At 41.7% G+C, this 27,553-nt stretch overlaps 1 protein-coding gene across 3 annotated transcripts in view; it reads left to right on the top strand.

The window, feature by feature from the left end:
• The window catches only part of LOC120901515 (neuroguidin), a 39,934-nt gene extending 14,703 nt beyond the window's left edge, over positions 1–25,231 (top strand). For all 3 annotated transcript variants that reach the window (XM_040309531.1, XM_040309533.1, XM_040309532.1), the window contains exons 3-5: positions 20,850–21,078; positions 21,890–22,582; positions 23,294–25,231. In XM_040309531.1, coding sequence (XP_040165465.1) covers positions 20,850–21,078; positions 21,890–22,582; positions 23,294–23,454 — 1,083 coding nt within the window. In that variant the 3' untranslated portion in view covers positions 23,455–25,231. The remainder of the gene's footprint in view (positions 1–20,849; positions 21,079–21,889; positions 22,583–23,293) is intronic.
• The last annotated feature ends 2,322 nt before the right edge of the window (positions 25,232–27,553 follow it).

The following is a 27,553-nucleotide window of genomic DNA, read 5'->3' as shown; positions in this document are numbered from 1 at the left end:
ACACCACACGCCAATCTTAATGCATTTTATCGAAACAATGGGTGCAACAAAAAAGTAACAGATGTCAAACATGGCAAACTTTTGCCAACAAAGCGAGTAAAATATTGCAAACCAAACACGACCGCCGGGGAACATGTCATGTTTCATCACGGCAACAATGCCACTGTTTGCATCCTGGTGTGCATGCCACACAAAGGGAGAGTGAGAGAGAGAGAGAAAGAGCGAGAGAGCTAAAAAGAGAGCTGAAGAGTTGCAAACAAATCAATATCACTCTTCATCGATTCGCGTTGTTACGCGTACACGTATGCGCGAAGCGCTGGCTGGCTGGCTGGTTGTGTGTATTCTCGGCCCAAAAGTTTCCCGGCCGTCCCCGTGCGATGGTCGAGAGATGGTCAAATTTGCTTCGCTTTGCATGCATGGTGGTGGATGCTGCTGCTGCTGGATTGCAATGGATCGAAACTGTGTGGTGTCTGTTCCGTCCAATGCAATCGAGCACGCACGCAGGCATGACCCGTCCTGGCCGTGCGCATAACATTCGCGTGTGCTGTATGTGTGTGTGTGTTGACCCAGCGCACCCAGGGAGAAATGGTTCAGCCAGGATCACGCGCGGAGTTTTTTTTTGTTAACGAGTTTGCGAGCAAAAGCGTCCAGTTATCGTTTTCTCACTATTCATTTGTATTCCCCCGGCAACTGTTGGGCCCTTCCCGCACCATTAGCTGACCTGCACATCCATGTGCGTACGCGTACATGTGTCTGTGTGTTTCATTATGCAATCAATATTTATGCAGTTTTTTTTTGTTGCCACTGTTCCAGCGGGGCAGCGCGGGAACATTCGCGAACCTTTTTTTTGGCCCAACAAAACCTTCCAATTTCTCTCCTTCTCGCTCTCTTTCATTGCCAAACAAACCCATTGTCCACTGTTACTGGTCAATCCGTTTTGGGGCCCGGGCCGATGGAGACCGTACTCCATCCAAATCCGCGACCCTATGACTGCCCACCCACCGCAGGTCCGGTCGCTGATTACATTTCGCATTCTGCATATTCGTGCAATTCCCCGTCAACTCTCTCTTTCTCTCAGCTTTCCACCTTCCCGCGGGTATAGGGTCAGCACCAGAGTGTGTTTGTTTTGCTCCCTTGTTGCCTTGTGTATGCGTATACGTCCGTTCATTTCCATTGGCAATACACACACACGGACGCTGTGTGCACTCTTTAGCCGTCCTCTGCTGGGGAGTTGGACGAAAATATATATAAATGAATTGATATATTTTTATTCAGTTTTTATTTTTGATACCAGTGCGCCCTGAAACAAAACCAAAAAAGTGCAATGTTCGTTTGCGAGGCTTTATGTGCGTCTAGCGGAAAAGGCACACATGACGCAACAAAACCAAAAAAAAAAAACAAGGATAAATATCTGAACTGTGCATACCGATTCGACGAACAACACCAATGGGAGGAGGAGAGTGGCAGCTCATCCTCATCCCGCTGTTAACTTGCCGCCTCGCACACTCAATCCCTTTTACCGGGCGGAATTGTTCCCAGCTTACCGGGTCGCTCTCCCCCCATACACACTCACACACCCGGTGCTGCATTATTTCATGCATCGAAAATGCATTTCGATAGGCAAACGATGTTGGCTTCCTTTATTTTTTGTTTTTTTTTTGTTTTGGTTTTTGCCAGTGGGCTGCTGGTGGATATGTTATGGTGCTTTCGTCAAGTTTTGTTCGGCGCCGGAGCGATGCATGCGATTTTAATTCGTTTGCCAAAATTAAATGCGATCCCGCTGAAGCATAAATTGCATGCGTTTGAATGCACTTGCACCCGTGGGAGAGATTGTGGGAAGGAAGGGGGACATTCGGCCTTTCCCTTCCCCTGTGTATGCGTTACGCGCTTTACCCATCATCGCCGGCGATTGGCAATATGCGTTTCGCAAAAGTATATGTACACGTGCATATCTGTGCATATTTATATGCACATGCCGACGGACGACATGCCACATAGCTGAAATATTATCCTTTTTGCGAGATACAAGCATAGAGATAGATAGGCCCTGATGGGGAGGAGGAGGATGGGATGAGTCGGAAGCCGGCGCAGTGCAAAAGTAAACAAAATCCGCTGAAATTCGCGCTCGAGTTTTTCCCGTTCGATCACGCTCTGTGTGTGTGTGTGTACGTATGTATGGTTCTGTCCGATTATAATATCGATTGCAAGTGCACCACACACCGGTTTATGTCTGCATTGGCTTCCTTTTAATGTTCATGTTGGGAAAACCCACCGTCCAGCCCATCATCGACTGTGTGTTTTCCCATTCCGAGAGCCGGCGGGGGATGTGGATTTTTGCGAAAAAGAAATACTGTGCACATCGGGATATATTGGATTTTGTAGGGAAATAATTGTTCAAACCCACCCACCTGACTGTTTTGCCGCAGCTGGAGTGGGGGAGTGTTGGAGAGGAGCAATTGTGTATTGCATCCGATGCATTATTCGATGGTGTGGGAGAATTTTAATGCCAAAGGAATGGGGATTTTATCAGTGCAAGAACAAAGGAAATGCATGTTGTTTTTTTGTTGTTGTATTTTCCATAAATTATTAATTGTACTCGTACGTGTTGTATTAATTCCGCCATCCGCGCAGGGGGGGAGGAGGATATTGCAGTCGTGTGTGTATGTTTCGTATAATTTGTGCAGTTTCCGCCCCACCCCATGCGTGAGATGAATTTACGCAACCCCTCTCAGTAGAATGGTGGAAATGGGCGTAAGGAGCGGGTGTAACCGTATTTCCCCACCATTATTGGAGTTTTAATGAAAATGTGTCGTTATCACTTTGCAGGAAGCGACAGAAAAGCAATTGCGCGCGTGTGTGTTCTGTAAATAATGTATGATTATTGGTGGAGATGTGTGCAAAAATGAGTGTGTGTGCATGGGTCACAAAAAGAACAAGTGTGGCGGAAATTGGAAACGCGAAAATTCCTCGTATGACGCCCATTTTAATGGGCACAAAATCATTCCGGAGGGATGGACGATCAGCAGAAAAGAGGGGGGGTTGCAACTGCAGTTTTATGCAATTGCAGTTGGTGCGTTTGTTTTGGTTTTATTTTTGGAGATTATACGACTTTTTTTTGGGGAGGTGTGTGCTATACGACCTGCACATAATGCATCATTGCTGACGGCATTACCATTAATATCACTTTGCTTCTGCTTTTGTTTTGTTTCTCCTTCCTGCCGGTGCTATTTTCGAACGAAATGCCAATTTATTTTGCATCAACAATAATAATGCCTGTGGGATGTTGTTTTTTTTTTTGTGTGTGTCTGCTGCAGAGAAACGTGTTTCAATGCAATTTATTATTCCACCTTTTTTTGGCAATATGAATTATGCTTTTGTGTATTTTTGGGGTTTTTTGGCTACATGTCATATAAGTAATGAGCATTATGGAAGCATGTTTTTTGTTTGCAAAAAAAAGAAAGAAATATAAAAACGAATAAGCCTCTTTTGATGTTTTTACTTTTGTGGATTTAATTAAAATGGAAATTCGGCTTTATGCGTCTGGGTGGTGTTGTGTGCAAAAATGCAGATCAGGTGAACATTAATTATTTGCATTTCACTGATGGAGCAGCTCGCATTTCTGAGCTAATGAAATTTGGCAGCCCGAAACTCACTCGAAAAAATGTTTTTAAAATTTACTCATATTATTTCTTCAAGCTGAATGTGCGTTCAGAACTATTTTTGCAAAACTCACGGTGCTTTTTCAATATACATCAATTTCATGTAATTTTAGGACTGCTATAATCTAGAAATACTTAAACATATTTAGTACATCATCGCTGTGAACGTCCTTACTTAAATCGATTGAATTATTAGTTTAGTTTAGTGTAAATTAGATGTTAATGTTCATTAGACAAAATCTGGTGCTTACGGTTCTATGGACGTTCCAATTTCCAGTTTTCTGCGACTTTGTACCCTAGCTGTGATTGCTGATGATAATATATGAATTTCCCCCGGTCTTCAATCAGTAAAATTTTTGGTAACGCTCTCTTTACGTGCAATTCTTTCGAAATGTTGAACAAACGTATTGTTCTTTACAAGTGATGCAAATATCACATGTTGAAACCGTATAAAATACCTCAAACTAACAAAAATATGACGGTGGTCCGCCTTAGTGGTATTTAATGCAGCATTATACCTTGCAACGGGAAATTATATGTGTAATCTGGATCAATGTTTCTGCAAAATATGGTTTCAAATAGTGAGTCCTTTCCCCTTTTTAGATCGTAGGTTTAAATTTCAGTCTGTCAGCTGTTTGCATTGTATAGCAGTTTCGAGCAGCTATCAAAGTGGGTATAATATACAGGTGGGCTTATCCCAAGGTGTATGTATTTAGAAGGCTGATTTGTATCGCTTCTGCTGGGCGACATTGTGGGAGACTTCTATCAATCCCTGCCTACAAAGCCTGTTCTCCTAGTCTGTGTTTTATAACCAATTTTGAACGTCGCTTTTTAAAAGGATGGGTGAAATCTTTTGCTCGTACATGCTTTCTGGTAACTTGACGAATGGAAGTGAATGAATGGAGCATTTGTTTATTCAGAAATTAGTTGTCAAACTATATGGGGACGAGACTACCTGGCCTACATACATTTTGATTCTAGATTCCACCACCTGATCTCTTTAATGCACCTTGGGTTGAATGAAAAAAACGAGCTTGTTTTGACCTTTTTTTCGAGCAGTTACTCGAATCTAATTCTAGCTTTGAGGCTGATTAAAATCTGTCTGAAAATCGCAGGATAATTTTTTGTGTGGTTTTGTATTGAGTATTGACATGATGTCAGTCGCTAACTGTCAAAGTCCGTATATAAAGCTGGCTAGTATCGTGAAAGGCCTCAGTATCAGAATTGTGCGCTACAGGCATAGAACGTCCCCTAGACGAAGTTAAATAGATCAAAACGAAACCAACAGATTTCGTGAAAGAAGATTACTCAAATGTACTAAGTTTGCACTTGATGATTGCAGTTCGAATTGCACGTACAATTCCTAAATATTGTTGCTGCACTATCTACACTATCGATAGATCAAACAAGCTGCAGAATAATTCAGAGCCCCATTCGTTTCGCTGGGCAATTACATTGCGCTCTAATTGGTAGCTGATGCCACTATACAGTCTCGACATAATTGGTTGTATTTGAGTAATTTCCCCTGCACGGCTATGTTTGCCCCAAGTGATGCGTTGCCCTCCTTGCGTTGGCCGCCTCCGTTAACGAAATTTTATTCCAAATGCCGATCGATCAATCGCTCTACCGCTATTAAATCCATAACGGCCTAACGCACAGCATAACTACCGCCACACACACACACACACACACATGGTCATGGTTCTGGTTGTTTAGAAGAAGCAGCGGGAGTCTAACGGAGGGAAATCCAGCAAACTATTTGACGCATTGTGCTGCTGCGAAAAGGTGGAGGGGCTGTGCAAACCTTCCGGCAGAAGGGGCTAGTTTGCGCTAAAAACATTCCTAACGAGAGGAGGCAACATTGCGTGAATACAAAATTTCCATACTGCCATCTCGCCATCGCAACAAATAAAGAGCGGATGGGGGGGGGGGGGGGTGTTTGGCCGCTGCGGGAATACATTTTTTCAACCCTGCAGTCTGGAAACGCGCGAATTGTAACGCGCCGCTCTGCTGTGCTGGGCAAGTCAGGAGTACAGGTTCGGCTTTGTTTGTACTTTGGGGTGGAGGGAGAAGAACCGGAACGCGGAAAAATACCCTGCTAACCCCCACCACCACCACCCGCGCTACCCAGTCGTAATATAACGCACGCAATCGAACGCATACAACGGTGGTTGGTGGTGGTGGTGGTGGTGGGTGACTGGGTATGTTTTCTTTCCACACATTACCCGAAAGCGTCCTTCCATCCCGGCCCCGGGGGTAAAGCGCGCATCAGGACTCACGGTACGTCTGTTCGATTATTGATTGTGGGTGGGCTGATGGGGTGGGGCCATCAAAGAGGGTGGTTTTCGCGTTTCGAGTGCGCGGTTTCAGTGAAAATGGCCAATGCGTCGCATGGTCAGCTCCACTGTAGCCGGTGGCGGAGGTAAAAGTATGTCTGGGTTGATGATGGTGGAAGCGATATAACCCACCCATCCCTAGCTTCTTCTCTCCCTCTGTTAGGTGATGGACACCTTCGATCGAATCCATCAACCACTCACTCACACACACACAGACTCACGTGTTTTACCCTTTTTGCCTGGAAAGATCCCTCAGGCAGCTAAATTAAATGTTATTCGACTGATGGATTTCGTCCAGCGAAATGAAACGGTCGGTTGGATTCTGGGTTTTGGGCCGGGCGATTCTCTCTCTTTCTATTGCCTCTGTATTGCTAGCAGTTTGGTTTGTGGGTAAGGTGTACGTAAAAGTGTCGATGTTTTTTTTTGTATGCCAAAGTAGAAATTTTTTGCATTTCATTTAGTTCTTTAGTATGCTTCTTCTAGAACATAGATGAGTACTTTAGACTTACTTTCGTACCAACTTTTACCGGGTCTATTTTTATTCCTAAATACAGTAATATGTCGAGGGTCTGCTGTATGTGAAAAAGGTTGACCATTGTCTACATATAGTTGCTTATAATAATTATATTATTTGTATTTTTCTTCATCGGAATTCTTCATCTCCAAGTAGTCATACGCCCTCTCCGTAGTGACTGTTAATAGCAATAGACAACGCTACTAAACAATCAAGAATCAGCCTTACCGGTGACCTCGTTCGTCGAAAAACATTCGGCGAACGTTCCTGGGAACTAACGAGTTCACCGGTACAGCTCAATATCATTAGTCTAAATTTATCTATTCCTAAGGCTTCAAAAATGTTCTGAGTATTTCAAAACATAAAATTCTATGGTGTGAATAATTTACGCTCAAATGCCAAATTAAAGGATATCATCATCATCAAAGCTGATGTAGGGGAAGGTAGGTAAAGACGGGCACTGCGGATAAGACGGAAACTTCTCATCAATACATGATAATAGTAATTATCAAGCAATTCCAAACTCAACAGCATCCAAACTGAAAGTAAAACAACACATTTGGGAACATTTTTGGCATAATATTTGCAAAATTGTTTAAATCGACGAACAAAACAAATTTTCAAGCGTGCGGTCCTTTGTGGATCTAATTTGAATATTGCGGATCTAAAGCTCTACAACTGGTATTGTTTATATTTTCGAAAGTGTTATCTCATAAATGAGTTGTAGTGATTATTAAGCAAAAGTTAGTGCCCAATATTTAAATAATGCTTTAGATTCTCCATTCTACGAGGTGTTAGAAGTGGCGCTTACATTTCCTAAATTCACGGATTAATGAGCCGTCAAATTAATGAGTGTCAAATTATGTTTTTATTGCACACCTCGGGAAGCTAATGTTTTATACCTTCTATCGCTTACGCCAACTTTCTGTTACACCTAACACAATACCAATTCGATACTGGTGATAGTGTACGGTTTTGGGCCGATTCCATCACTGTCCATCGTCCACCGTTTCGCTAATGCTGCTCACAACAACATCGTGGTAGTGAAATTTGCCCTACCTTTCCAGAACGCCCCTATCTCCCTCTCACGTTGGTGTATATGTTGAGCGCGAAATGTGCCCGGCAGTAGTGTTGCGTTGGTTGATGTCCTAGCCCCGAAACGGTTCACTGAAATGCGCGGGGCTCGAAAACGGGAAAGTAGCTCACCCAACCATCAGCTCTTTTGAAAAGAGCTAAAGAGAGCAATAGCAACCGTGTGTCGTCCCCTCGTTAGATGCGGCCACTCCCGAACCGTTTCTACATTCCCAACCCCCTTTCACAGCTCGACAATGCTCGCGAGTTTGATCGTGGGACGTGATAAAGTAAACACCGCGGACACTGAGTATTGCTACAGCGCGCGCGCTTGTGTGTGTTAGCATCTAGTCATCTCACGTGGAGTACACACTCGCATGACTTCACATCGCGCCATCCGAATGGTTCGAATCGAACGGGCAAAGTTCTGCTACGGATAAAATTTTGTCATTTTCCCAACCTCCCTCCTACCTCCCTGCGAAAAGCAGCGATACATGAGATGGAAACATTTTGGACCGAGCACCTGCCAATCGATTCATCCAGATGCAATGTTCGATTACGGACCGCGTCGTCCACCGGACTACCGGCTGGCGGAACGCGGCACGGCTGGCTTAAGTATGTATGCTGCACTAATAAACGATGGACAGGACTAAAATTGAATTGTGATTGACATTTGAAATTCATATTTGCCACTGCAGAAACTGTTGGCCGGTCGGTGCCGCCGCTTATGTTGCAGCCAAAATGAAAATCATGTCAATTGCTCGTGTGTTGTGCATCAACGGGTAGGGGCAGCAGGGTTAAATGATTTGAGGTTGGGTGATGTTGAGGTATATAAACCGTTCACGTGGGGTTGACCGGTTTATATTGTAAAAACTGTAGCAATTATTTCGATCTAAATCATTGTACGAAATTCAAGGTGATTATTTTGTTAAAATATTTGGTTTTAATACTAATACTAATACTTTTTTTATTCAGGAAGAACGGCTCAAAAAAGGCCGTTTTGCTTAAAATAATACTAATAATTATACTTTTTACAAAATGTTCGAATAATATAACTGACTTTGAAAATGTTTTGTACCTAATAGAATCAAAAAGTAAAGAAACAAATACAACCAATAAACAAAGTAATAAATATCTGATTAATGAATAAATAAATAAAAAATATAAATGAAACAAATATGATTAATGAATAGAACAAAATAAATTAAGGAATAGAACCAAATAAAGTAATGAATAGAAAAAATAAATAAATAAATTTAACCCAGAAAATAGAGGAATTTTCTTTTTTGGAGGGGAATTTTAGATCAAAATTTCGCGAAATAAAATGGGTCAAAACTAGGTTAGTCCTATCTTAAAAAGTAAAATTCGAAAAATGATCACTTACTTACTTATTCGGCGCTACCATTGCTTTGCGGTGGTGTGTCCCAAACCACTCACTGCCACGCGCCTTCAACGATTATTCATCCAATAATCAACTGAAGCTGAGCATTGTAAATTTTGTTGGAACTAAAAATTGTAGTGCCAAAACTCACTATTCAATTCAGAATAGGCATATTATACAGTAATAAGCTTGATATCAATTTAACTGCAAAACCAACGTCAAAAGAACATATGCCTAGAGTTGTGGAATACGATCAGCAATTAGTTGCATAATGTTGCAAAAACGTCTCATGTAAGACGAACTTAAGACTATAGATAAGATATGCAAAATGACATGTGGTGCTCGTTACAAGAATCAAAATAGTCCTATGAATCCTTTAATGCTCAAACTTTTGTTTTGCGTAAAGAAAAATTGTAGAACACCTTACGCTCCAATCATGAACTTTGAACCGCCTGTCGCATTTGGCAGATAGAAGTAAACAAACCATCAAGGTGTTTATATGAAAGGTAGAGGCACCCAATTACAAACCCAAATGGCACGAAACATGTTTACTTTTTATAAAATTTAATTTAAATATTCATCTAAATATTATTTGCTGAGAAAACAAAGAATTTGCTGAGAAAAGCTTGCTAAATGTTCATTCATAATATGAGATAAGAAAATTACAAAAACCTAGTGAAACAATAATTAGTTTCAACTCAACTCTTTTGCAAAACATCATCACGCTAATCTTCTTTTGCACTCTCGGAGCCACTCTTATGTGTGTTGTTGCCACCCATATTGCTTAAATGGAAATGAATTAATTTCGAGGACCGGCTGCAGCTGCAACCATGCCATGGTGAGATCCGGCTGTTTCATTTCGGAAGCTTTGATTTTTGCATCCCGATGCAATCGATTCTTCTCTCTGCTGCTGCTGCTGCTGAATTGTGCATACATGTGTGTGTGTGTGTGTATGTAGCGAACTGTGTATCCTGCGAACCAACAAACGCTGCACATACATATCGAGGTTTGTCCGAACCAAAGCGCCAAAGGATGATTTGTGTGTGGGCGCAAAAGCGCGCATATAAGCGCGTGTGTGTGTGTATGCGCATACCACCCACTGGCAGCTGGCAGTAAAGCACCACTCCCCTTCGACCCCCTCTATATTGGACGGTATCGTCATGTTTGAACCAAACCGACAGTCCTATATCCATCATCAATACATGACGCGCGCGCTTGACCGTGTCCCCGTCCGCTTCAGCCGTGTGTGTGTGTGTGTTATCGCTCCAAAAAAAGGGGGGGGGGGTCCATGGGAGGTGCAAATGGGAAAGTGCTGCATCTCGTGCATATCCTGTTCCCGGCGGTATCAGACAGAGAGAGAGAGAGAGAGAGAGAGAGAGAGAGAAAGAGGGACAGACCAAGAGAACGACGCTCGGGCTCGGACGTGTTTTGTTGTGTCTCTCGACCTGGATCGCGGACGCGCACGCCAGTCCAGTGTGTTTCTGTGTGTGAGATACACCCACACCAATGACTCCCACTTGCCCAGGATGCTGCCCCTCCCTCCCACCTCGTTGTTGTCCTTATTTTTGATCTCGTCTCTGCGATGTGCACGCTTTTTCACCGTTTTTCATCGATATGCTTTCTCGTTGGTAGTGAAAGGGTACTATTAATGCTCGGCGTAGGTTTTGTTCGCACAGAAGATGCAGCACATATGCACACACTTTTCCCGGCGAATGTTGCACTTTCTTCGTGTTGCGACTTTCTTTGTTTCCCCTTTTTTTCTCTTGCCGCTTCAAAAACAAACGCAAACGTCCTTCACGATATGAAGAGGCATCAAGGAAGGTTATTCTTTTGCAGCTCCTATTGCCATTTCCCATTCCGGTCGCGCTAGTCTGGTGGTGATTTTGTCTCTCCCCGGATGCTTCTGACAGCTCGAAAGGAGCACACAAACACACAAAAAAAAAAATCTTCCCGAAGGACAAACGAGACACAGAAAGAATTGCAAAAATGGATCAAACCTCGGTACATCAGCCCCTGCCAGAATACATCTCCTGCATGTTCTCTGACACAATGAGAAAAACAAGATTCCGTTTTTATTAGGTGTATGTAAAAGTTTGTAGCTCTTGAAGGGGATATTTCATGAACTCTTGATTCATGATTCTTAAGTAAGGCAAAGATCCTGCATAGCTAAAAATATCCTTGAAGAGTCATTAGAGGTACTACAACAGTTTGGTCTCTGTCTCTCAGAGTAATCATCAGTAATCATTAGTAGAATATTTTCTTCATAAATAACTATAGGTTTTATAATTGTTCTTGGACAAAAATGAAGATCGAAAATAGCATGAGACACTAAATAGCTGTATAAAAAAAAGTTTAATATCTTGTCTTTTGATTGTTGAGCAAATATTCGTTGAAAAAAGATTGAACAGCTGTCAAATTCATGCGCACGCTAAAGCCCTCCGCCGGATAATCCTATTCAATGCGACGTGCTACTGTCATTGAATGTCAACCTCCATGGCGAAATATGGACTCATTTAAAAAGTCACTAGTCTGGATAAAATAAAAAAATATATATATTAAAAAAAAATACTTTCACAGATTTGCGATTATAAAAATCATAAAAATCATACAATGCGAATTCTGATCAAGCAAAACTACAACTAATCTGCTCAAGCTAATTAAGGAAAAAAACTTTCCATCACACCTAAATGGGACGGTTTGCATCGCGCGAGTGCTTTGATGCGGCTCACTGTTCCGTCGAATGGAACGCATTGCCTTTTTCACTCGTGTTTCGCTTCCCATTCCGCACCGGATGAGTAGCCGAAAGGGAAGGGTTTGACGGAACACACCGTCCGGCCACCACCTGCACTTTCTTCGTCACGATGGGGCGCACCATACACGCGCGAAGTGTGGGGTTCTCGCACAACCCGAAAGCAGGACACCACCTGTATGTGCGTCCTGTGGCAGGACACATTTCTCCCCATCGCTTCCCTGGTCGGTTCGGAGAGTCGTGTGTGAGTGCAGCGCGCCGTGTCCCGGGACCACTTTGGGAGTACGTTGTTTATGTGTGTATTTTTAACCGTATTTCTATCTCACCCAGGCAGCCGGGGCTTGCCAATCGTCATCGAACGTATTTCACGCTGTGCGACCGTGAACACACCGAGAACGTTAGGTGTGTGTGTGCGTCCGTGTACGGGACGTTAGGTTTGTGTGTATCGTAAATTCGCTCGTGCTGGGCTTTTGGGCAGTTTGGGACCGGGATGAGGTAGCCTCTCTCCCCATCCAAACTCTCCCGCTACGCGAAAAGGATCAATGTGTGTGGTGGACTCGATCTAATGTTTTTTTGTTCGATTTTAGGATTTCTCCCTACCGTGTCCTTGGTTTCCAGCTGCATGGATCGCGTATTGCATTGGCTAAACAGAAAAAAAATACACAGAGAGAGAGAGAGAGAGAGACGAAACCGGGAAACCAGGAAAATGCTGATATTTTTCCTCCAAACAGTTCCATTCTTTTCACACACACAGACACAGACACATACGGCTCCTGCTGAATGGACTCATGCCACTAGTGGTAATCATTCCTGCAGTACGCGAGAGAGCATTGTTGAAGGATTGACATATAGAGGAAGCAGTTCGAAAAAGGAAAGCAGAAAAAAAATATCAGCCGAAGCGAAAGGACGCATATGGGGTTTTGTTTCGAAAAATTTTGAAACACGATTGGCGCCTGCAAGCTTGTGCAGCAGCATGATGGTGCACAGGAGGCGTGGGGCGAGTAGACAAAAAGCCGTGCGCTTATTCTATCCTAAAAGCATTTTTGTTTGGAATTTCCCCTTTTATATACCGTACCGCGGTGTGTTTTTTTCTATTCAGGAAAATCTATCCAATTTTTTGTTTTGTGTCCTTCGTTTGCGCTCTCTGCTTACTGCTGGTTTGACCCGCTCGAAATCAAACGGCTGAGCGAGAGTCGGAGTGTTGCGAGGAGGGAAAAAATTGGAACGGAAGCTGAACGTTATTGCAGATGCACACACGCGGAGGAGTGTTCGGGAGCGTTCGATTCGGTTGGGTGTGATGAGCTGATCCTGTTTTAGTTTTTCGCTGTTGCTGATGCTGCTGCTGCTGCAATGCTTAAGCAAAATCCATCAGCATCAGTATGGCAGAGCGAGCGAGCAGATGGATTTGTATGCTGCAACACACCACTCCAAAAAGCTCACACTGGCTCGTGGTGTTGTGTACTGTACGGAATGCAGAGCATATAGTCCACGGCCAACCCCCATCAAGGAGAGGTGATCATTTCATATCGGTTTCGGGTGTACGTTTCGTTTCACTGCAAAGTTTCGGTCGGTACTATACACCACCACCATCCACCGGCTTGGGATGGGTCTGTGTTGTTCATTTGCTTGAGCCCGTAGATTTTCATCATGCTCATCTTTTGCTCACGATTGATACCGTCTAACCGCACCTTCAATCGTATGTTTGGCATAATTATTCCTCTTCTTCGGTGTTGGTTTGCATTGCAACGTGCCCAAGCACATGGTGAAATAATTGATTTAACCGATCTGCAAATTAAAAGTTTAGGCGAACGAAGCAATAAAGGTTGGGAAACTGTGTCAAATGTAGCAACATCTTTAAGATGTTGGGAAGATGCTTTAAACTGAGATAACGTACCTAAACTTAAACTCATCCAAAAATGTATTCTGAATGTCTAGCGAGATCGCTTTGGATGGACCTCAGGATGACTTGGACTGGACATTCATCTCAATGGTTCATTGGCCTGGGTGGTTATAATAGACTATTAAAGATAGAAAAGATACAATAGAAAAAATAAAAGGTTATTAATGAAGTAAACATTAAATCTTTTAAGTCCTAGCAATAATAGCATTGAAGCTAATCTTCTCCATACTTAAACGCCATGAAGGTTTGACAATTATCAAAAATAATGCTTAGAAACTAACACTGCCTAGCTGTAATTAATGAAGAATAATTCCTAATTAAAATTGCATTATTTAGGAAATGGTTAAAGTGGAAGAAGCGGATGCTTGGAGGCAGGAACGGAAGGAATGTAAAGAACATGTAAAGTCGAAATGATCGAAATCAGTATTAAAGTGCCTGAGACAGTTTAGCAAGGGATCATTATGAAAGTTTCGACGAGTGGGAACAGAGGACGAGGGCGGAGGGATCTAGAAGGAACGTAGAAAGGAATGGTAGAGAGAGGAGGTCAGGAACATCGTTAGTGCTAAGGATCAAACCAGCAGTGAAGCAAGACTGAGCAATATGCCGTCTCTTTTCTAAACAGTCAATTCCCAAAAGTTGACTAAGGACTGCATATGGGGGTAAAGGAGAAAAGGGCATTATGCGCCGAATAGCGACTCTAGTGAAGAGTTTCTGTACTCTTTTAAGCCGTGTAATGCCTCTAATATTGGTAGGACTCCATATAATCCTGACATATTCTAATATCAGCCGAACTAGAGCAACAAAATAGAGTTTTAAAACAGCGAGGATCATTGAAGTGTCAACTGTTGAGCGTATTATTAGGCCGAGAACGTTATCAATATGAAATGTTAGTCTGTCGTCAAGCAGTACTTCAAGGTCACGAATTACATTAACACGATTTATCTGTGTACCCATAGCAAAATAATAATGCATCAATGTACTACGCGTACGAGAAAAGGTCATCACAGAACATTTTGCTGGATACACATTCAAAAAGTTGGATGAACACCAGCGGCAAAAAGAGTTACTTAGAAGTACATTAGTATAAACCCCACGCTGGTAGAACAATGTGTGGTTCCCATTTGTGATATGCACTGATAACGATGAACTTCAAATTCATCGTTAGTATGTGCTTTAGTTAGTAAAGTTATTATGCTACACCGTACTTGTTGGTTTGAAATGAAAAGGCTGTAGCGGAATTTGGGGCCAGTGTACAACCTTAAGCATTTCATGTTCAATTCTTGATAAATTGAAATATCTGGTCCCTTGTAGGATGTTAAGATCTAGGACACTATCCGATACAGAATTCAGGTCCATTGATGTTGGATCTTATTAAAAATTATCAGTGCTTATAACTCGCCAGGAAACAGTATCGACTTGAACTTCAGGGCAAAGGGGATTTATATTTCTAACCCAAACCTTAACTAACCAATTGTTCGTTCATCCTGCTGAAAACTTCGCTTGGAGCAGCTGTCTAGAACATTTTAAACTAAAGATTGGAATAGTTTTATTGTACTTTTTTGTAACAGAAAAACCGTTGAATTATTATTTAGACTAACATTTTTACTTTTTTTTGCCAGAAGATGCTTTTTAGTCTCTTTTCACCTACTTACGTTTGCAAATTGTATTGTTGCAACCAGTTTTTAGTACATTGCAACGATCCCCGTACTCGCCACAAACAACTGCTTCAATTTAATTAATCAAGTACATGCGGTCGCGATGAGAGGCTACACGTTGTTAAAGGTGCGTAGCCCAGCCCAGCAGTCTATTGGAATTCTATTGCAATCGGGACCGGTAACGGTAACAATCTCACCTTCCTGGAATGGCGCCCAGAGTGAAACCTATTCGCATTGTGTGTGTCTATGTGTGGTGAAGCCCACACCCAGACGCAAACATGCCCATGCATACGGTGTGTTGTACTTCGCCAGCATATATATCAGAGAAAACGACCGGGACGTCTGGGATGTCCCGGGTTGTGTACGGTGCGCGTTCGCGAGGATCGCGCGTTCCAGCAGGGGCAACACAAAAACCATCGTTCGTCGCTAGGCTGCTTGAGTTGATGGGTGCGATAGGGAAGGGAGAAAAAGGGACTGTGAGGTGTGGATGTAGATTCATCCCCCGGACGCGCCCGTACGCCACAGAATCTGACCGACTGTGTTGTTCCATTTCGTGTCGAAGTTCCAATATTTGGACCAGCAGTCTGCGCTCTTGCTGGGAATTGCTCTGGAACGGCGCGTTTCACTTTGCGGTCTTCCCGGCACGAGTTGCTGTTGTGTATGCTGCGCTGTGCTTCTCATCAGCTCTCTCTCACACTCTCCCGCTCTCTCTATGATTGCTCCTCTACTGACGGCGTATATATTTGAGAATAATTGGAAAAGCGGCTCAACCCTAACACACGTACACAATTGCACACACCAACACTCTACGCCCATTAGCTCACAGAAGAAAAAACGGGCAGAGTCGGGAACGGGAGAGCGAAAAAAATCAGATCAGCATCAGCTCCCTCCAACGCTTTTTGGGGGATGGGAATATGGCCAAAAAGGGGGTGAAAGCAAAGTAGTCCCGAAATGAATGGAAATAAATCAATAATAGCACCTTTTTGTGTCGACCCGGTACTGCTTTTGGTGGTGGTGTGGTAGTGATGGTGGGGCACACATTTTCGATGCTTTTCGATGCTACTCTACCCGATCGAATCACACAACATCGCGCCGCGATCCTTGTGTGTGATGCTGCGGCAGCGAGCCACTAAAGGAAGGCCAAAAGGGAGGCAAATTGGTGAAGTTCATGGCTGTATGTAGCCGAAAACGAGGGCGAGAGCGCAATGTGACGCTGTGTGCGCTGATTTCAGTGCCGGGACCCGGTTTCCCTGTCCCCCGATATGACTGAGCTCGCGAATGTCCATTCCCCTCGCTTGTGTTTTTTTTACATTTTATTGCCGCCCTTCCTAGCGATCCTGCTCAAACCGCCGGGACATGTGTGTGAGAGAAGGAGGGAGCCCCTGCTTTACGGCTGGTTGAATTTTTGCGCGAATTTTTGCATGCAGTATGTGTGTCCCAAAAGGAAGGGATGAAATAAAACGAGGCTTGGCAAAGGAGGGGAATTTATATTTTAAAATTGGAACCACCGTTACCATATCTTTTACTTTTATTTGCGAAATAACGGATTTACGGACGTACTTTTTGTTGTTTTGTTCTTGTGCAGGTTGTGCACGCGAGAAACACGGAAGGGCAAAAAATAATATATTGGCAAAGCATCGAGAGCAGCGAGATGTGATGTATGGTTCGTTTTATTTTTCTCTTTTGTTCTCTGTTCGTACATACACGCGAAGCTGCCGTATGTGCAAATGAGGTATGGGAAGGATATGATTGGAGATCCTGTGTGTGTGTGGCAGGGGTTGCTTTCGAACTCCTCAATCTCTTTGTTTTGTGCTACCGTGTGTGTGTGCGCGCTCCGTTATGTTCCCGCGAGTTAAAACCTTTCATCCATTCCCGTGTCGAGTACATACGGCGCGAGGCACATATATTTTTAATTTAAAATCCCATTCTACCAAAAACATTGGAAAAAATGTATAAATATCATCCCGCCATGCTCCTCCGCAGGCAAATAAGTCTCGCTTAAGAGTTAGAGCCGCATCACGGTAACGTATTGATGCGCGTTCGACAATTGCGTTTTTTTTTTTGCTCTCTTGGTCTGTTTTGTCTGCAATCATACAACCCGCAACTCTTCGGCAACAACCCCCCCCCCCCTAGTTAGCATCTACTTAGCGCGATGGGAAAGGATTTATATTATTGCGGTCGCTAGCCGTCGCTGGCATTCGCTGGCAAAGGATGGTTAAATTTTTCCACTTCAGCACGGTGCAGAGGACCAGCAAAACACCACAAAGTGCAAAAAGGTTTAACACGACCTCCTCATATCTCTGTGTTCTTTGTGAAATGCTGCTAACGCTGCTTTCCTAGTTTTGCGCAATTAGAGGTTTTTCTTTTCTTTCTTTTTTTATTTAACGCCACCACGTGTGTGTTTTCGTGCTTTGCCATGCGACCCGCGTGTGTAAATTAATAGTGCGCAAACCTTTGCAAATCAGCTCTAGCTCTCTCTCTCTTTGAACTGCTCGATCGTCTATGGAAGTATAAAGCACATATACTATACATTACAGTGCTGGTAAATTTAATAAGGTTACACAAAAATAAAGACTGTACATACACGTCTTTGAGAAACAATACATTCAGGCTTATTCTATTCTGAACTCGATTCGATTCGAGTCGAGAAAATGAACTCCAAAGTAAACTTTTCCATACAAATGAAAAGTTCATACACACAAAATTCATCAACTCGACGTCGAGACGACTCGATTATAAGAATAGAATACGACTGATTATTTGGAATTTGATCCTGTGAACCATCGCATGCTGTTGGCTAAGCTCGCCCGGAACGGTCTCTCTACTCCGCCAGTGAATTGGTTCAGGTCCCACATCTCTGAACGTAGGTACTACGTACAAATCGATGGTGTTTTCTCTAACGTTTTCGAGAGTTCATCTGGCGTTCCTCAGGGGAGCAACTTGGGATCATTGCTGTTCTCACTTTTTTTCAACGACGTCACACTGGCCACTACATAAGCAGATTGTCTGCTTTATGCGGATGGTTTTAGACTGTTTCGTGTCGTACGGAACACTTCCGACTCTCTTTCTCTGTAATGTACGATTGATGTTTTTTCGGACTGGTGTATCAATAACGACCTGCTAATTTCTGTTGAAAAGTGTACGTCAATGTCGTTCTTTAGAATAGCTAGCCCGATAAGATAGAACTATAGCACATCAGGGACACAACTATCGCGGTGCAATACAGTCAGAGATTTAGGAGTCATCCTGGATCGCAAACTAGATTTCCGTAATATTTGTAATATTATATTAACACAGTAATATTTGTGATATTTTAGACAAAGCTAACAAAACGCTAGGATTTATTCGTCGAAAATCGAAAGAGCTCAATGACCCGCACTGATTGTTAACACTGTATAAGTCCTATGTTCGTTCCATCCTCGAGTTTAGTTCTACAGTTTGATGTCCGTTCTCCAGTGTATGGTCCAATAGGATTGAAGCTGTCCAAAAGAGAGTTACAAGTATTGTCCTACACTTCACTCCGTGGCGTAATGTAATCCTTCCTCCATCGTATCATACTCGTTGTTTGTTGTTTGGTCTTGACACACTTAATCTCAAGCCTGTAAATTTAATCTGCGTTACACTTTATTTGTCTGGCACCAACTTAAAGATTCTGTTGATCCGTCTTGACATTGTAGACTGCGTTTAACCTGCTCTTTGTGTTAGTTACTTAAGCTCTAGCGTTAATTCAGTAGTAAGGCCGCTTGTTTGGCCATTCACTTAAATACAATAAACAATTAAACAATTAAACAATTTTTCAAAGTTTACATACGCTTAAGATGAATTAAGATAAAGATGATTTATATTTCACGTTAGAAGCTTTACTGGGCCCGTACAGACGAATCGTTAGTCAAAATCGGGAAATTTCCAGATATCAGATGGTGCCAGCTACTCTGTCCAATTTAAAAACTCAATCGATTGCACAAACTGTCGATTGCACAACTTCGATTGCACAACTGATTTATCTGAGGAATGGCATTTCGCGTTTGACGGCTACAACTATGCAAAGCGTTACACACAAATCAACCTTAAAAAACGAAATAAACTGGTTTGCCTTTATATGATTGATCTTTTTCTGCTGAAGCAAAAGCATTTTAACTTGAAATATTAAAAACAGTTCGAAACCATGTGGCTAGATGCATTAGAAGTATTATATCTTATTTTAAACAAAAAAGAAGGGATTTTCCATTCAAGATTCCATTCAAGATTGCTTGAACGAAATTGTCGAAATACAATATGGCGGAACGCAGCTGTCAATTTGAGTATGGAAAATAAAATCCGGTTGATAAATATTTCCACCGACGGGCTTATTTTGTGTGGCCTTCGTCATTTTGAAAAAAATTGGAGTTTTAGGAAAAAAAAAGAATCTTAAGGTGCCCTTACTTCATTGACCATCACTGTATGTGAACCCTTTCGCAAGCGGATGCATTTAAAGTTTCCCCACGAGTTTCCAACTCGAGCGTCACAAATAGGAAAAACGAACAAGAAAATCAATCTTTTTTCGTTTCCCCATTTGGTTTCAAATGCACTCTCAGTCTCTACTCCGCGTCCGGAGATGTATGAGCGCGTTTGCATATTTTTTATAATTTAAACGAGACGAAAATAAACGATCGGATCGAATTTACTTGCAACGCAGTTTTCAAAAAGGCGCGTACCGTTTTCGTGCTTTTAATAAAACCCTTGGCAAACACGACGAACCACACACGCACATCGCGAAAAGCTCGCCCGAACGTCAGTGCTGGGAAAAAAGAGGGAGGTGGTGGAAAAAAACAGGGAAATAGGGGGGGGGAACGTAAAATATGCAAGCATCGTCGTTCTGCCAGTACAGGTGCGGTGTGTACCCCATTGTACAGATGAATTCGCAAGAGCGCAGCAGTAGAAGAAAAAAAACAAAAACAAGCTGGATTTTCTGCCACCAATCCCAATCCGGACAGAATGCACTGAACCATACAAAATGGATTGCATGATGGAAAGATGAAAGAATGAAACGGGAGGTGAAAAAGGAAGGAGATCTACCTACCTTATGCTGTGCCGGAAAGCTTGCCAGGGCACTCGGGAGATCGTCCCGTTTGATTGATATTGATATTAATATCGAAAAACGCGGACCACTATAGCAGCCTGGCAGACTGGCTGTCGTATAGCGGCGAGCTATATTTTTCACTTCTTTTTTGGGAATTTTTTGGCCTTTTCAAGCCTTTAGGTAGCCGTCTAGTTATTGACGTGTTCGTACGAGGTTGGCTGCTGTGACTTGGCTGCTTTTTGCTTCGACTGCGACAGTCAAGCTCCTAGTTTAATGGCATCCTGGAGGATATATGCCAAGAGAGAGAGGAAGAGATCGTCAGTGTGTTGAAGTACAAAATTTGCCTTCGCAAAAGTGCCCGTCAAGCACAAAACCACTCACGGGAGCGATATGACGATGGTGTATTTTATGATTTTAAGTTAAATAAAACACAAAGCAATAAAAAAAACACACACGCGAGCATATTCTGATTGAACGCTTATACTTCTCTTTCCCCTTTTTTTGTTTTGGTTCGTTGCTGTACAGGCACTAGACGAGTACGACATTCAGCCGGATCTGCCCCAGGCGCTGCGATTGCTGGACGAGATGAACAACAACTTCCAGCAGGTGTCGGATCTGGTGGGCAACATGCTGCAGCGGGTGAAAACGGGCGAACTGTCGACCGAGTACGGGCTAAACTTTCTCGAAATCAAGTACCACATGCTGCTGAACTATCTCATCAATCTGACGTACGTGGTGCTGCGGAAATGTTCCGGTAAGTGGAAGTTGGATGGAAGCCTCTTTTGAGCGTGCTATTGCAGGGGGAGTGGCAATGTTTGGTTTTGAAAATGGTAGTACAGTTTTCATTTTACTTGAGCACTGTTTATGTATGGATAATGTGCCGTAAATGGGTATAATGTGCTATCAATTAGGCTCTAAGAATGAAGTTAGGTTGTGCGATAAGTTCGTTCGTTTTAGTGCCTCTCTTTGTGAAGTAAGAATTACTGATTTTACTAATAAATTATACAAATACAATGTAAAGGCCATTTTAAATCAATTCTTTGATACTCAAAACGTCATTGAGCGTCAAATTAATGAATAACTAATCTGAACGGTCATCGTATTAGTCGGAAAGCAAGCTAAAGTAATAGAATAAAGCGAATCTCAAGCGATAATTCAGGCTCTTTAGGTTAGTTTGTTCAGGAGAGCTGGATTATGTAGAGATTTTTGTTAATCATAGCATTCACGTGAAGCATATCTTTATGAAAGGTAATGGTTTTTTCATTTAATTTTCATAATTTTTGCTTTTAAGAGATTAAGTGCAAAATGTTTTAATCAGAGTTAGCACTACGAACTTGTTTATCAACCCAACAAGCATGCAAATATATTTTTTGGTAGAACGCATTGCAACCAGATAAAAAAATGCACAAAATACGGTATGGTCAACTAAATTTTGTAAAATCTCTTTTAAGAGATGGCTAAACCAACCTATACTGTTCCAAATGAACACATTGTATAACACTGTTTCATTCATTCACACAACAACAACAACAACATTAAAATCCAATTTTCACCCTTCTCCGCAGGACATCGAATCGAGAAAGATCCATCGATCGACCGGCTGATTGAAATACGAACCGTGCTGGAAAAGATCCGCCCCATCGACTACAAGCTGCGCTATCAGATCGACAAGCTTGTGAAAACGGCCGTGACGGGAAGCAGCGGCGGTAGCGGGGCGGGCACCTCCGATCCTACCGCGTTCCGTGCCAATCCCGCCAACCTTATGTCCCAGATGCCGGCACCGGCCGAAGAGGCTGGCGTGGGCAGCTCGGCAGCACCGGTCGGTGGTCCCGATTCGGACGATGGTGCCGACTCGGACAGCTCGGCCATGGTGATGCTGAAGCTGAAGCGTGCGAAGGAAGCGGCCAAAAAGGGCAGAGGCGGAGACCGTGGTGGTGGTGGTGACGGGGCACAGCGCAGCAAGTCGGACGTGTACGTGCCACCGAAGCTGACATCGATGCCTTACGAGGAAGATACAAAGGCGGACCGGGCCCGAAGGCAGCTGGAGCGAGCAAAAAAGCATGCCCTCGGTTCGTCACTGATACAGGACCTGAAGGACGAGTATCTGGACACGCCGGTCGAGCTGTCGAGCAGCTCCCGGGCCCAGCAGATACTGTCCCGGCGCGAGCGCGATCGTGAGGAGTACGAGGAAACGTACTTGACGCGTCTTCCGCTGACGAAGGCAGAAAAACATCGCAACAAAAAGCTAACGACGCTCGGTAAGTGTGCAGAAGGGGGAAGGGGGGGGGGCAAGGGGACAGATATTCTTGTTTTTTTAATTTATACGTTAATGATAGCGGACTAAGAACCACAAAAGCTTTTGTTATTAAAAGGTATTCATCGATTCATTGAAAGTATTTTAAATAATTGTTTCAAAATAACTTCTAGACTTGAAGATTTTTGACTTTACCTTATCTACGTTTTTTTCTATTTTTGGTTTTCTGTAGAAAAATGGTTACAACATCAATCTTTATTCGTTTTGACTAACTTTGAAACATTTCCAATAAATAATTTTGGTGGGAAAAATAATATGTTACACAATTTTTTGAAACAGCTAGATAACAGCGTGCGTTTTGATTTTTTAGAGAAACGTATTTTTGGTTGAGATTTTTGGTTAAGAAAACCACAAATAAAATTGTATGTGTCTGGAATTGACTAACCCGTACTGTACCTGTTGTATTAAACATACGGAATAAAAAGAAAAAAGTATAATTTTGCATGTTGCATGCCTGTTGTGTTGCGCAACACTCAGAGTTGTATCAAAGCTTCGCAAGGACGAATTGAAAGCTCTGCAAGGATGAGCCTAAAGCTTTAGTATGAAAGCTTAACAGGACACAAGCTTTTAGAAAATGATTTTAAAATTTAAAATAAAGCAGATGAAAAATGGCGTCCAATTTAATAATGTAAATATTATTTTAAATTTTTTCCAGCTACCCTGGGCGATGAACTAACCAGCTTCACCGATATAAGCGTGCTCAACGAAGACTATGCATCAACTTCAGCGAGTGGTGCCGGCGGCAAAAAGCGCAAAGCAGGTGGAAAAGGTGCAAAAGCGAGCAAGAAACACGGTAAGAAACGTCGCTTCCGTTAAACATCGTTCGTGTGGCGAAGAAAAGAAGAAGACAAGCATATTAATGCACAATAAAATAACGATAGTCAGATTTCGTTTCAAAAGGAGAAAAAAGCTCATCAGTTGAGAAGGATGAGCTTTGACGCACTGATACAAACAGCGGGAATCAGTTGTTCATTAAACAATCGCAATTTTTGTAACGATGCTGCATTTCATTGGCATTGGTTTTGATTTGTGTTTAATTATTTTTCTTTTTGTTGAAATCGTAAACATTTAAAGATGATTTATGTTTTGGAAGTGTACGACTCTCTAATCAACATATAATTTGCGTTAGTTTAAGAAAATTACAGATTGAGCGCATTTATTCGGTATGATTTATTTAGAAAAGGTGAGCTGCGATGTGACGCAAAATAGTATAAAACTGTAACAGACAGAAAATGCCGACAGGCAAAACATTAAATGTGTAAGGAGATGGAAAGATACAAAACATACGAAAGAAGCAAAACGTTACTAGAAAAGCCTTTTATAATATATTTATAAGAGCTTATTTTTTCTGTTTTCAACAACTTTATAACCGGTAAAATAGCAATCTAACAAACAGAAACAAAAAGCACAACCTGATTACATAGGGAAAAGTGCAAATCAAACAGCCAAATCAATAATAACTACTCTCAAAACGGGCCATAAATAATATCCGTCGTTGTTCTTTTGTTTTTTGTTCAGTACATGTCAGTCAGTTCGTTATTATTTCCTTCGTTGGGCGTTCGTTTTCGAAAAGCAAAATATACAAAACCCCACTAGTTATAACGAAATAGAACTAAAGTGTAAAATAAAACTGTGCAAAAACAAAAACAGCAGCAAAACTGAGAATAGTTAAAGATATGAAATGAAACCTTTATGTTGTTTTTTCTAGTACGAATACAAATGAAGAATCGGTGTCAACTAGCGATGAGAAGTGAGAAAGGAGGGGGCAGATACAGCTGTTAGAAAGGAACGTAACGACAAGTAGATTATCGAGCACACGATAAAAGGGGTTGAGGGAAAACGAAGGGATGTTAAGATAGGATTTACCATATTGTTGCCTTTTTCTATAACAGTACGTAAGGAAAGAGATTTCTTATAAGAGTTTAGCGAACGTGCGCTGCCGAAAACAAAACAAAACAGTAACCGAACACAAGAAAGTAAATTAAAGAACAGGAGATAAAAAAAACAGGATAACAAAATAGTAAAGAGAGTCAGTTATTGTAAAAAAGAAAGCAGATTACATAAATATTAAACAAAAAAAAAGTACGTAGCAATGGGAGAATGAACGTAAAAGCATGTGTAAACAAATAAAAGAAAGCAAACCAACTAGAAAGAAGGTATAAACAACAGACAGAACATAAACGAGAAGCACTATAGAACGTATAGAAGAATGTGGCGTATCAATTAGACTGGGTTGCTGCTGCAGAAGCGCGCGTTTATACAACTTTTTACTAAACAAAAGATATGAAGCAAAATGTATGCTAAAGTGTTTACAAACATTCATTTTCTGTTCGATGTTTTAGATTGATTTAACTTTAAAACAAGCAAATCAATAAATCGATGCTCCTAGCAGGAGTGTATGTAAGAACTGTTTTCATGATAGAAGAACATACTGACATAGCCAAAACCTCAACAAACGACGAACTCGAACGCCCGGTTGAAGGAAACAATGAACAAACCAAAAGAGTAAACAATAGAAAAGGAAGGAAAGAGAATGTAACTTAATTAAAGAGGTTCCAGAATCGGAAAGATGTGTAGAAACGTGGCAACACATCAAACCGAAAACTCTATGCTTTTTTTATGTAATTAACAATTGAAACATGATAACAAGAGAAGATCACAAGTAAACCTACAAACTGTACTAGAGAAAGGAAAGCATAATTAAATGAGGAAGAAAGAGTTAAGAAGCACAGAAGAATACAGAACATAGTAAGAGAATGTAAAGCATAAAAAAATGAGAAGAGTAATGCATAACACATGAAAAGAAAAGAAGTTAGGAGTATAAAGGTGTTATTTTTAGTTATTTCCTATTTCAAAAGTGTTTTAAGGAAATTTCTTATTAGCAAGTTATGTTGGATTATATTTACTTCTTTTTTATACTTTAATAATTTCTTTCTTGTTTTGCAATGGCTTATTGTTTCCATTCAAAAGTTATGTTTCATGTTACTCTTATTTCATTTTAAACTTAAAATTCTTTATTAATATTTCCCTACCGTAAAGATTGATATGATACATCTTCGGTTGTTAAAATTACGTTTACCTTTAGTTTAATAATCGATTGCATTAAGCGCTAAATTCTAAATGTTTCATGTTACATATTATTATGTATGTTCTTTTCTGTACGTTTCATTATGTTTAAAATATAATTTCTTTTTATCTTCACTTAATAAAATTTTAAATAAGCTTATGGTTTGAGTTGTTTTTTTATTATTATAATAATATTTCATTAATTATTGCTGTTGTGTTTAATTTATGTTGTAGATTTAATTCCGTTATGGTAACATTTTTATTTAAAACGATGGTTCATTTAGTTCAGTACGGTAGAGGAAACAACCAGCATTGCTATAATCGCAAATTAAAATGCATGCCACATTGGAATGAGAGAACGAGGAGCAGTGCCATTTGTGGCGAACAACTGATCGTTTTGTTTTAATTTTAATTCTATTTAAACTTATTACCCATGTGGGCGCATCACTCTTGCATGAACAGCAAGCAATACGCAGGCTCGGTTAATGGAAGAAGCGGTTGCATTCGGACAATAGCATCAATCATCTCATCGGGGGATGGGTGATTGGCAGCGCGTGTCCATAGATTGATCAATTAAATTAATTAATGAATAATTGCGTGCGACCAAACATATCATTCCACCTGGATAGCTTTCCCAGAACGATGAAAAATACCGGACCGCAGGGGAAAACAAAAAGCTTCCCGATGCTAAACCGGGGATGGGGTGAATTTTCCCGCAACACCAACCCATTCATTCTGGGATCGTTTTTGGTGTGCTTTGTGCGTCGGAGGGTTTTGCTATCACTCAGCGAATCCCTTTTGGTAGTGTTGCCATTGCAAGTGCCATTGCTACTGCTACTGCTACTTGCCCGCCGACGTGTCCAATCAATTAATCATCATTATGCGCGTGCAACATCTCATTCCTCGTGAGCTGTTTACTCATTAATTGGAACCTCGTTCACGGTCACTTGGCTGCAAATGAAACGGGGATGTTGCAGTTGCAGGCATAATTTGCTATTTTAACCAGGTGCAGAACGGCAGCATTTTGTAACGGCACGTTACAAGATAAATGTTAAAAACGAGGATGACGAGGAACGGGTAAAAAGCGGTGTAGTATGGCAATATGCAATCAGGTGGCAGATAAATCTCTACACGAAGATCGGACCAAAGCGCACCTGAAACGGAAGGTGCGTCATCTGGTGAAAGGATGAATAAATGTTCCATTCGACTAGCAATGCAACCGATGCAACACCGATCAGATTAATGGTGATGGTAACAACGGGTGGTGCGAAGCAATTAATAATTATAATTTAAAGTAAAGCATGCAGTTTCGGTTGTTTGGTTTGGTGTGTTGTTTGGCCCACCATGCCGTTCTAACGGAATTATCAGAAATCAAACCTCGTCGGAGGTGGGGGAGGATATAATGTTGTTGTGACGTGACTGACAACGTAATGATAACCTTAAATGGACCCCTCGCTGGAGGGGAGGGGATGCGTGTTGAGCAGCAAGTAGTCGACAACCCATTTGGCAATCGTTTCGAAATGTGCTCATTTGAATTGGATACTTTGGCATGAACGGATAGGAGAATTTATAGTCGTAGTCGGTTATATGCAAATATTCACACCCTTTGGTACGTGTTTAGATTTTAAGTGGACCAATGAATGCCTCAAAATTGTTTGAGATCCAAAATTTTATTCCAAAATTTGAAATAATTCCACAAAAAAAAAAACAAAAACGACGGGTTCTTCGTCCTCCGTGTGCAAGAATTTGACGCAGTTATTGATTGCGATGCAACATTACACAGCTGTGCGCTGTGGCAACGTGCAGGAGAAGAAGGACCCCAATCCGTGAGTTACTCGAAAAAATTCAA

Source organism: Anopheles arabiensis, chromosome 3 (assembly GCF_016920715.1).
Source record: "Anopheles arabiensis isolate DONGOLA chromosome 3, AaraD3, whole genome shotgun sequence".
Lineage (NCBI taxonomy): Eukaryota > Metazoa > Arthropoda > Insecta > Diptera > Culicidae > Anopheles > Anopheles arabiensis.
This window is presented reverse-complemented; position numbering and strand designations above follow the sequence as displayed.